The sequence below is a fragment of the Phlebotomus argentipes genome, unplaced genomic scaffold, assembly GCF_947086385.1.
Source record: "Phlebotomus argentipes unplaced genomic scaffold, Phlebotomus argentipes genome assembly scaffold_4, whole genome shotgun sequence".
NCBI classification, from domain to species: Eukaryota; Metazoa; Arthropoda; class Insecta; order Diptera; family Psychodidae; genus Phlebotomus; species Phlebotomus argentipes.
The window spans coordinates 6,548,062-6,560,306 of NW_026776174.1; the positions used below are offsets into that span (position 1 = coordinate 6,548,062).

At 36.9% G+C, this 12,245-nt stretch overlaps 1 protein-coding gene across 1 annotated transcript; it reads left to right on the forward strand.

The window, feature by feature from the left end:
* Positions 1-429: 429 nt before the first annotated feature.
* On the forward strand, positions 430-11,013 carry LOC132257625 (soluble guanylate cyclase 88E). Its single transcript, XM_059754613.1, has 11 exons — positions 430-597; positions 1,841-2,328; positions 3,402-3,525; positions 3,602-3,864; positions 5,250-5,454; positions 5,511-5,790; positions 8,009-8,236; positions 8,310-8,358; positions 8,446-8,612; positions 10,001-10,283; positions 10,397-11,013. Exons 1-11 carry the CDS (start codon positions 430-432, stop codon positions 10,701-10,703), a joined length of 2,562 nt encoding a protein of 853 aa, XP_059610596.1. The 3' UTR covers positions 10,704-11,013.
* The last annotated feature ends 1,232 nt before the right edge of the window (positions 11,014-12,245 follow it).

Genomic DNA, 12,245 nt, shown 5'->3' on the forward strand with positions numbered 1-12,245 from the left:
TTCACAGCTTCAGATCCAAATAGCTTCATAACTTCAACACCAAAGGAAAGATTATAAAATTATGTATATTTCTGATTCTAAAACTTAAAATCGTACTTAATAAAAAATATGGAATGTTTGACAATGAAAAGTATGTTTTTTTTTTACAAAAATAAAATGTTTTTAATCACTTTTTCGCCACTGTATGCGGAGAATATACATCAAATATTTCTTTTGAAATTTATAAATTTGTGAAACCACGCGAAACATGCTAAAACCAGACACTTATTGGTTCTCTGGTTTATGCTCTACGAAGTTCATTGCATATTTTATTATACTCACTGCAAATTATTGCGTATTTTGCTGTGAATTTCAACTCAGTCTGCAAGCAAATTCACCCAATTATCTTATTCCAGGGAATTTTGAAGGAAAACCACCGAAAGCAGCACGATGTATGGATTGCTGCTGGAGAATTTGGCCGAGTATGTGAAGACGGTTTATGGGGAGGAACGATGGGAGGAGATAAGGAAGGCTGCCGGCTTGGATTCTCCCTCATTCTCCGTCCATCAAGTCTACCCAGAAACACTTCTCAATAAGTTGGCGAAGAAGTCTCTACAGGTTTGTCATATTTTCCCTTTTTTTATTGCTTAGCAGTGAAATATTTTTGCTCAAAGAAATACCTCTTGAAGCTCTCATATTCTCAGAACTCAGTCTCCACTGATGGACTCTTAAAGTGGGTTTTTATTGCACGATTTGTAACATGGCGGAAAGTTAATATCCGTTCAAGTTTATTATTCGCACATCCCTTTCGTGAAGAGTAGCTGTGAATGACTTTCGTGTAACACATGCAAGTTTACGATATAGTTTTCCTTTGTGTGCCTCAAGTCGACTGTTTACAGCGTGCATTTTCTACGCACAATACGCCTTATCTCCAGCAAAGGGGGAGATAAGATGCCTTCCAAACACTTCCGCAATTCCTCTGCAGAATCTTCAACACTTCAAATTTTAATCTCTTCAAATTCTTCAGATTTCAGACCGTAAAACATGATTTAAACGTCCTAGAATTTGTTCATGAACAAATTCTGTCTTGATTTTCTAGTTTAATCTTCAGAAAATGCTTGAAAAACAATTCTGAATAATTTGTGAGATTATGAATTCTGCCTTAAAATATGCTTCAAGTCTGGAAATGACTAAAAATGGCGAATATCACAATGTTCCCATTAAAAAATGAGGTTAAATTTGCCACTTTAGTTCACAAATTGCAAAAATTACTAAACAAAGTGAATTTTCTTGGAATTTTTTGAGGTTATGATTGACTTTTAAGCTGCTTTCTAACTTAATCTTAAGTTTTTTCGAACGCAAATGCTTGATTTTGCCAAGAAAAGAGAAAAATTTCCAGTTTAAACACAACTTAGATGATTTTGAGGGTTATTTTATCACATAACCTAAAAACAAGCGATTAAATTCATTTTTCTAGTCAAAATAATAAGAAAAAATGCCTAAATTTGCTGAAATTGAAGCTTTTGCAGTGCAAATATTCTTGTAAAGTAAAAACCCGCAAAAATAATCAAGGAAAAGAGATATTTTTCATCATTCAAGTGATATTTTTGAGGTTATGGTTGACTTTTAGGCTTTTTCTCAATCAATATGAAGTTTTTTCGCACAAAAATGCTGAAATCTGCCGAGAAACAGAGAAATTTGATAATTTAATCTGTTTTAAATCAATCACATAACCTCAAAAGAGCGATAAAATTGATTTTAGGGCTAAATTAATCAGGAAAATGTCTCAATTTAATTGAAATTCTACTTCCGACCATAATATCTCCCCCTTGATCTCATGCTTCTGGAAACACTTTTGCAGATTCTCGGCGTGACGGAGAAGGAGTTCATGGACCAAATGGGCGTGTTCTTCGTGAACTTCGTCAGCCAGTATGGATATGACAGGGTTTTGAGTGTTCTGGGACGACACATGCGAGACTTCCTCAACGGGCTGGATAATCTGCACGAGTACCTCAAGTTCTCCTATCCGCGAATGCGGGCGCCGTCGTTCATCTGCGAGAACGAGACCCGCCAAGGACTCACTCTGCACTATCGCTCCAAAAGGCGAGGCTTCGTGTACTACACAATGGGACTCATTCGCGAAGTCGCGCGCCATTTCTACCACAAGGAGATGCACATTGAGCTGGTGCGAGAGGAAATCCTCTTCGACACTGTTCACGTTACATTCCAGCTGACATTCGACAACAGAGCTTTCACACTCGCTTCGCTGGCCATGACGCGCGAGGAAAAACACCTTCCCATCAGTGCATCAGTTCTCTTCGAGATCTTTCCCTTCTGCATTGTGTTCGGGTAAGTTCAATTTCCCCCCCAAAACTCTTCCAAATCGAATGAGATTTCAATCACAGAAAATCTGCGGAAAAGCGCAGAATTTGCAAAATATTAAATTTAGATTGAATGAGAGATTTTCAAATTTATCCACAAATGCATTCAGCGTACATAAAATGCTATTTACTAGAAAAGTCGCTGCATTCATCGCATACCGAGAATCCATAGTTACTCTATTTACCCCACCAAGGGGGAGATATTACGGCTATGCAGTGTACATCACGATTTCTGTGCAGAATCACAGACGCTTTCTGAACATCGGCAGTGCTTAAAACATGCGTTTTCCTTATTTTCTTCTCTGTTTTACGAAACTTTTTAGATTTTTCCAACCGCCTAAAGTATCATAACCTCAAATTTAGATCATAATTGTCTTAAAAAGACTCAATTTTTACTTTGAAAAACTTACAGAGAATCAGTAATTAAGAAATAAGTAAATATATAAATTTTCCAGTGGATATTTTGCTGTGATTCTATTTTAAATTGTTCTTTTGGATACATTTTTGAACATAACCTAAAAATTATATTGCAATATCTAAAAGAATCGTTGAAAGAAACATTTTCAGAATCTTTTATTGAATGATAAATCGAGAATGAGGTGAAATTTGCTGTTTTACAATAGAAAATCAATGAAACAATGCTTAAAATAGAGAATCTTGTGTCCGGTGACAATATTTTAGAGGTTATGTTTAATCATAGCACGATTAACACATTATAACATTGAAAGCTTTTGATCTTCATCAGATTTAATTGGTTATTGTGTCAATAAATTGCAAATTATATCAACTTAGGCGCTAGATTGAATGATTTTGAAGGTTATTTAGTGGTAAATTTGTCTTAAATTAATCACATAACCTAGAAATATGTTAAAAGAAAATGATTTTTCTCCAAATATTGCATTAATTTCTTTTGAAAGTGACTTTTGAATGCATCATATTCAAGATATTGAAACACTTTCACTTCTAAATACTTTTAATAAGCTGTACACCGCTTCTGACCATAATATCTCCCCCTTGTTTACCACAAATCTCTTTCTGCAGATCCGACATGGTGGTAAGAAGCATAGGAAATTCTCTGATGGTGATCCTGCCCGATATTGTGGGGAAGAAAATCACAAATCTCTTCGATTTAGTTCGTCCGCTAATCGCATTTAAGTTCCAAACGGTAAATTAATCATAATTATGGTTTAAAAAATCGCCGGCAAAATGAACTGATTAATATTTTCCCGAAAACATCGCAGATTCTCAATCGCACTAACAACATCTTTGAACTCGTCACTGTGGAGTCGCTGATGGAGCGGCCGAGCGAAATGAATCAGAAAGACGTGCTCAGCAATGACGATGAAATTGAGAATGAGAAGAATTTGCGACTCAAAGGACAAATGATTTACATGGAGAATTGGAGGATGATTATGTTTCTGGGAACTCCTGTGATGCCCGATTTAACGTCTCTCATCAACACTGGACTGTACATCAATGATCTCAGCATGCATGACTTCAGCAGGTGAAAATGGCCGCCAATTTCCACTGTGTTTCAGCAAATTACAAGAGGCAAATCGCAAAGCGACTTTTGAAGAAACCTTTCTTAAGTCAAATAATCAAAAAATCATTATTTTCCCACAAGTTTTCCAAGTAAAATTAAAAAGTAACCAAATTTTGAAACAAATAATCAAAAAAATTTTATTTTTCCAAGTAAAATTAAAAAGTAACCAAATTTTGAAACAAATAATCAAAAAATTATTATTTTCCTAAGCAAAATTGAAAAATAATCAAATTTTGCATAAAGAATAAGAAAAAAATTATTATTTTCCTAAGTAAAATTGAAAAATAATCAAATTTTGAATAAAAGATAATAAAAAATTATTATTTTCCTAAGTAAAATTGAAAAATGATCAAAGTAATCAAATTCTGAATAAAATTTTAAAAAAAAGTTATTTTCAATCAATTAATCAGAATATTCACAATTATTCAATTATATACAAATTTTGATTGAGTATTCAGAAAATAATCAAAAAACAATCAGAATTTGTATGAAACATTCAAAATTTTAATTTAAATCACGAATAATAATAAAAAAAAATGATTGAATAATCACAAAGTTAATGATCTCAACTTGCGAGTGACTTTCCTCTTGGCAAATTACCTTTGTGGAGTGAAAAATTGGAAAAGCACTCGTGCGTACATTGAATCAAGGGAAAGATATCGTGGCTAAAATTTATAACACTTCGCAGAACTTCATAGTTTATGGGTTGCTTATAACAAGACTAAAATTTACTGAAAACTAACCGAAATCTGACCAAAATCTAACTGATAATTTTATAACTCTGATTTTCAGACTCTTCTAAAGCAAGATTTATTCTTTATTTGATGATTTTCTGTTTTTTATTGCACTTTTCGATATTGTATTTGTAAATAGAATATTTTTGGCTTAAAATTCGATTCACTCAAGTGAAAATTTGAGGTTAAGTTTGCTTTGAAACACCTTAGCTTTCAAAATAACGATTTTAAATGACTCAAAATGTGCAATTATACTAATAAAATGAAAATACTTTCAGTTTAGACGCTAGTATTTCTATTTTAAGTTATTATATAGCCTTAAATCAGTCACATAACCTAGAAAAATATGACAAAATTATGAATTTGATGCAAAATCACCTTCTGAGAGTAAAAAAAATCAACTAAAAGTCGAGATTATGAATCAAATATTGCATAAATTGAAGCATATTCTCTTCCTAAAACTCCTTTAGATTTGTACACCACTTCTGACCATATTATGTCCCCCTTGAATGCGATAAATTAGGGGGAAAAATGTAATTTCCTTGTCAATTTCAATTCATTGGTTTGCAGTTATTCATGTCGCTTTATCCAAAACGATTTTGATTAAAATAGAGATCTGATGTTGGCCGGAACTCAGCAATCGGTGGAGCTGAAGTTGGCGCTGGACCAGGAGCAGCAGAAGTCGAAGAAGCTGGAGGAATCCATGAGAAAATTGGATGAGGAAATGAGGCGAACTGATGAACTGCTGTATCAAATGATACCCAAGCAAGTCGCTGATCGATTGCGCCGAGGCGAGAATCCAATTGACACGTGCGAGGTAAGGAATTCGACCCTCTTTTGTCACACGACGACCCCAATTGTGCTAATTGGCAGATGTTCGACTGCGTGTCTGTGCTGTTCTCCGACGTCGTCACATTCACTGAGATCTGCAGCCGAATCACGCCCATGGAGGTCGTCTCCATGCTCAATGCCATGTACTCCATCTTCGACACGCTCACGGAGCGCAACGGCGTGTACAAGGTGGAGACGATCGGGGATGCTTACATGGTGGTGTCCGGGGCGCCCGAGAAGGAGCCCAATCATGCGGAGAAAGTATGCGACATGGCGCTCGACATGGTGGATGCAATTCAGGACCTCAAAGATCCTTCCACAGGTAAAGTTCCACAGTTCAATGCGCAAGTAGAAAAATCAGGCGATATTGTAAGTGTTCTTAGCGCTTTAAATAGGGAAATTTCGAAATTTCTAGCTATTTAATACTCAACTCTGAAGGGGTTGTTAATATTGGGGATGAAGTGTCACTTTTGGCTCAAGATGCGAAAATCAATTTCCTAAAAAACGATTCCTTCTTAGCAAATCTTTAGTTCATTTCACGGTTGTTGTGGAAGAAGAAACAGATATTTTATCTTGTTATCTCTTCAAAATCTTATTAATAAACTATTTGAGCATAATTTTTAAAGAATAAGAAGCTAATTTCTTAGCTAAAAAGCTTACAAACATCAATAATTAGACAATATTCCTTTAAAACTTGATCTTTAATCGAATATTTACGATTTTACGCTAGGTTTTACGATAATAACGAGTTTGAAACTGGAAAAATCTCCTAATTTTGCACAGAACAGAATCTTTAAGAATGCTAAAGAAAATCTGTTGTCGAAAGTTGAGAGAAAACCGTAAAGTGTCCTTTAATCCTTCAATATTCGTCTTAAACTCAACCTCAAATTCCGTTTTCTTCCCACAAAATGCATTTTTCTCACTAAATCTTATGATTTCTGTATTTCAACACAGATTTTTATTTACTTTTTCCATTTTTCTTAAAGTATTTAAAGAATAAAATTAATTTTTTAAATTTCCTTTTATAATATTCTCTATAAATGATTTCCAAACTGGTTGAAAAAAATCTTTTCAACGCTCTAAAATTTAGTCTGAATCTTAAAAGGAGGTTTTTTCGAAACGCAAGTTTCTGAGGCATTCAAAGCCCACATTAACAACCCCTTGATATGAACTCTGCCTATTAAACAAATAGCTTCTTAATGCGATTAATAGAGGAAGATTGGGAAGATGTTGATAGAAAATATCTCAGATAATCAATAATTCATCAGCTTTCAAACAGAATCTGTTAATACTCTAAGCTTTCGAGAATAAACCCCAATAATGAATTATTTCGTAGAGCTTTTAAAAGTTGTGCGGAAATACTTTTACACACGCATCCACTTCGGTGAATTGAAAGCTCTTTAGAGACAAAGACCTGTGATAGGAAGTAATGACTTTCACAAACAATTACAACTAGGAATCTCCCAATTGAAAACTTTCTAAAGCTATCAACTTAAGACAAAAGTTTCGTGGTAAATAAGCGCCATTGCAAACTTTTCGTCAACCATCGTCATTATTAACTTCTCCCTTTGTCACTCTTGCTGTGACACACCTAAATGCCCAGATTTCACATTCGGATTAGCTGTGGATGAAAGCCACTTTTTGGGAGTTCATTAAAGTTTTCTCTCGCAACTGAAAATCAAGCATTTGAAGAGCCCCAAAAGTTCTCCCACCTTTTTTTCTCTTTTGCCATTTTCCTACACTCAGCGAAAAATATCTTCTGATGCAATTAACTACGTCGTCATAACGCGTAATACATTATAAATGTTACGAAGTTTACGAAAAATCAAAGTTTCTCAAAAGCTTCGTGAATTCGTAATAAAATTGTGAGAAATTAACTACGCTCGTAGTAAATACTACAATGGGTGCATTATAACGTTGTAAGCAACCAAATATCATGAAATCAACTACGCCGTAGTTAATATCATAACGTTTTTATGCCGTAATTCTTTTCAGACCAAAGAAAATCAACTACGCTCGTCATGAATATTAAAACGGCGTAATAAAGTCATAATTCAAAGCTTCGACTCCGAAAAATCAACTACGCGTTATAAATACGATTACGCGTTATAGCATTTATTAAGTTTCATTCTTTATCACGGAAAAATCACGTTATAACATTTACAACGCCATTGCGCATAGTAAATAATTACCATACTTTCATATTTTATAACGCGTAATCGTATTTATAACGCGTAGTTGATTTTCCAGACCAAATGAGTGAAACGCTGTAAATATCATAACGCGTAGTGGCATTTATAACGCGTAGTTGATTTTCTGCGGGTAGAAAAGCTTATCCTGGCGCTTTGATATAACGTTTATCCATGACGCGTTGTGGTATTTACAACGCGTAGTTGAAAGCTTGGCCAAAAGCCACGTTATGACATTAACTACGGAAATTTATAACGCGTAGTTGGCTTGATTATTACGACTGGCGTTATGATATTAACTACTTCGTGGTGTATATTATAACGTATTTCCCCTCTTTTCTCTGTGTGTAGGTTCTCATCTGAAAATTCGCGTTGGGGTTCATTCGGGCGCTGTTGTGGCGGGAATTGTTGGTCTGAAGATGCCCAGATATTGTCTGTTTGGCGACTCCGTCAACACCGCGTCGCGAATGGAGTCCACAAGTTTGCCCATGAAGATTCACATATCGGAGTCCACAAAGTCCTTCCTGGGGCCAAACTACAAGATCAACGGGCGCGGCGAGCTGGATGTCAAGGGCAAAGGTTAATTGAGTCCTTCCGCGTGGGTCGATGATGGATGATGTGAGTAATTGGTGGCAATTATTGCTGTCGGCAGGGAACATGAAGACTTACTGGCTGGAGGAGCGCGAGCACAGAAAGCCGCTGACGCCAAACCTCCAGGGGAAGGATCTCATGCTGGCTCTCTCGGCGCCGCACTCCCTCGTCACCACGCCCAGGCGCCCGTCCACCCACGACAGGCGCGTGAGCATCCCACTGTCGCCCCAGAAGGAGCCCGGCACGCCCGTGTCCGCCGCCCCGGACGACAGGAGAGTCTACTCGCCCATCACCTTCCAGGACGTCGCGCGGCGCAGCATCGCCGGATCGCCCGTCAGGAGCATTCTCAGCGGCCGAGGAAGAGGTATTTCCTATTCACAGACAAGGGGAAGATAGTCTGCCTTAAGTTTGTACAACACTTCCTGAACACTTCCTGAACACTTCCAAATATGTTTAATTCCTGCAATGCTTAAGTTCTTGTATGTATCTCTTAAGTTTCCATCCGGTATTTCCATAAAAAAACGACTAAAACCGCTTTTTTTAGTATCTTTTCTGACCCTAACCTAAAAATATCACAAAGAGATCTTTAAAAACCTTGGTTGGAAGCTTTATAGATTACAAAATCAGCTCTTATCATTTGTCAATGAACTCAAAATTTCTGATCCAGAGGCAAAATCGTCCAAAAAGCCTTCTAAATAGACCTTTTCCAAGTTTAAATGACTTTTTTTGAGGTTATGTTTGATCATAGCACAATTTTCAGAGTTTCTTGGCATGAAAAATTCAGAATAAGGTTGTTTAATGCAAGCAAATGCTTAATTTTGTCAATAACTAGCGATTTCACCGACTTTAGCATAAGAATTCATCACTAAACCCACTCTTGATTTGATACATAACCTAGAAAAGAATTATTTTGATCGTTTCTACGGAAAAATTAAGAGAAATCAAGTAATTATCATTTGGTAATGAACTCAAAATTGCTCATTTAGAGGCAAAATCGTAAAGAAAGCTTTCTAAATAAACATTTTCCAAGTCCAAATGACTATTTTTGAGGTTATGTTCGATCTTAGTACAATTTTTAGAGTTTATTTGCATCAAAAGGGTCAAATTGCCAAGCTTTAGTGTATGTAAATGCTTAATTTTGTCAATGACTAGCGATTTAAGTATTAGAATGCTGAATGATTCGTTACATAACCTAGAAAATGATTTTTACGATTGTTTCTATGAAATAATAAAAGGAAATCCAAAGAATTGAGATAATTTGTCAGTAAAAAAACACCCAGGAAAGGAATATTGAAGGTTTCTTAACACTTCCACTTCCGCTGAGCTGTGTACACCACTTCTGATCATATTATCTCCCCCTCGTTCACAGATACAAGAGATTTCAAACTCTGCACATTAAATTCAGCGATTGAATCTCTAAAACGTCTCATAAAAGATTAGATTTGTGCCGTGCCATTGATTAAACAGATAAGCGCAAATCAAAGCTTGATTTTGTCACGATTTCGCTATTCATCTTTAGTAATTTAATACTGATGAACCTCTCACGAATCAATATTTAAAGTCATGCGAGAGAGTGAATTTTGTGGATTTTGTTGAATTCAGGCTTTCGATGGTATTTTAATCCGCAGATATTGACTTTTCGCGCGGTTTTTATCAAACAAAATAACTCTGAGGGGCAAATGAGAATTTATATGACTTATTTCACGTGCATCAATAACTTCCGTTGATAGATAATAAAATATTTTATTGCAGAATCCCGATCGAACTCCACCGGCCATGTATTTATGCACAGTCCGAGTGACATGTTTGGCTCCTTGATCAGCGACACGGAGGACTTCTTCGAGGACCTGCAAACCCACCGAGCGCAGTCGCCGCCATCGCCGCGGAGTCTCTATCATCAGCGCCTGTCGGCGTCCAAAATCAAGCCGCGGCGGCACGCCAGCGTGTCCGGGGATGATGAGCTGACCAGCGGCCACAGCTCAGTCCTGTCCACGCCAGTCATCGCCGAGGAGAGCACAGACAAGAAGAATGCAGTGTAAGGGGAAGATGTTCAAATAAAATATTCAGTGTGCCAAAGGAGTTTTCCTTTCTCTTTTTCACTCTCTCTGTCTCTGATTTTGTCTCTCTCTCTTCTCTTCCTGTCCACAGGCCGAAGGACACGAGCAAGAACACCCGAAAGGGCGCCACAAATCTCACACAGACCAAAACACTCGAACAATTAGACAAAATGATGGAGGATTTCCTGGATTCAGATCTGCCAGGACTCTGTCCACTGAGCTTCGCTCCGCCGCCCAACTCCCACTCCGACGGGAGTCTCTGTGTGAAAGCTCACGCCACCCGAAAGCCCACCAGCCAGAGCTTCAGCCTCCACAACAAGGATCACCAGTGCTGCTCGGGCTTCGGCCAGCAGAACGGCCGGCATCGCGTTCACTCCAACGCCTGCAGCATCGTCTAATGGACAACGAGGACGCGCGCAGGATGTGAGACTCTCAGCCTTCAGGCTCTCCTCGGAACACAGCAAGTCACCAGAAGCACCCTCACGCGCGTGTTCTGCTCACAATTCCACCCTTTGGATGACTGGAATTATCCGAGTCTCATCACAGCTGCACTGGATCAGGATTTCGATGACAATAACAGGATTACAGGTCCTCCCATTGCGTCTCATCGCCGAAAGGCTTTCCCATCAAGTCTCCCAAGGGGGAGATATTATGATCGAAAGTGGTGTACAGCTTGAAAGTGAAAGTGGCAAAATATATTAGAATATTTGCACTGAAAAAGCTTCCATTTCAACCAAATTGATGCGTTTTCCTGATTAATTTTGCTTAAAAATCAATTTTATTGCTTTTTTGAGGTTATGTGAACAATTTAAAACAGGTTAAATTATCAAATTTCCCTGTTTCTCGGCAGATTTCAGCATTTTTGTGCGAAAAAACTTCATATTGATTGAGAAAAGGCCTAAAAGTCAATCATAACCTCAAAAATATCACTTGAATGATGAAAAATGTCTCTTTTCCTTGGTTATTTTCGCGGTTTTTACTGTACAAGAATATTTGCACTGCAAAAACTTCCGTTTCAACAAATTGAAGCATTTTTTTCTTATTACTTTGACTAGAAAAATCAATTTAATCGCTTTTTTATAGGTTATGTGATAAAATAACCATCAAAATCATCTAAATTGTGTTTAAACTGGAAATTTTTCTCTTTTCTTGGCAAAATCAAGCATTTGCGTCCGAAAAGACTCCAGATTAAGTTAGAAAGCAGCTTTAAAGTCAACCATAACCTCAAAAAATTCCAAGAAAATTCTCTTTGTTTAGTAATTTTTGCAATTTGTGCACTAAAGTGGCAAATTTAACCTCATTTTTTAATGGGAACATTGTGATATTCGCCATTTTTAGTCATTTCCAGGCTTAAAACATATTTTAAGGCAGAATTCATAATCTCACAAATTATTCAGAATTGTTTTTCAAGCATTTTCTGAAGATTAAACTAGAAAATCAAGACAGAATTTGTTCATGAATCAATTCTAGGACGTTTAAATCATGTTTTACGGTCTGAAATCTGAAGAATTTGAAGAGATTTAACTTCTTGAGATGGAAAAACCCGGATTAGCTTTGTGATAAGTCAGAATTGAGTGTGAAAAACAGTTGATGGAGTGGAAAAAGCGATGGAAAATGCATTTTTAAGGGCGTTAAGAAGTGTTTGGAAGTGGTGTACACTGTTTAGCCGTATTATCTCCCCCTTGAAGCCTCCCATCGCATAAGAAGACGGAGTTCAAGACATTTCTACATCACTTTGTATCCAATTCCAAGCCATCGGGCATTCAAATTAACGTGGGAGGAAATCGACAAGCAACGAAAATTCGTTCGAAACAAGGGAGGAAGAAAAGGGAATGGAAGAAAAGAAAAGAAAGAAAAATCATCTGATTGAAAAAGAAACACGGAATGGAATACAAGATGAGCATCAGATATTAATCAAGCACAGTTGGATTAAGAGAGGT

Coding starts and splice junctions, on each gene's coding strand:
- LOC132257625 (XM_059754613.1), top strand. CDS start 430: ATGTATGGATTGCTGCTGGAGAATTTGGCCGAGTATGTGAAGACGGTT. Junction 598..1,840: donor TGGCGAAGAAGTCTCTACAG/GTTTGTCATATT, acceptor ACACTTTTGCAG/ATTCTCGGCGTGACGGAGAA. Junction 10,284..10,396: donor ACAGACAAGAAGAATGCAGT/GTAAGGGGAAGA, acceptor TCCTGTCCACAG/GCCGAAGGACACGAGCAAGA.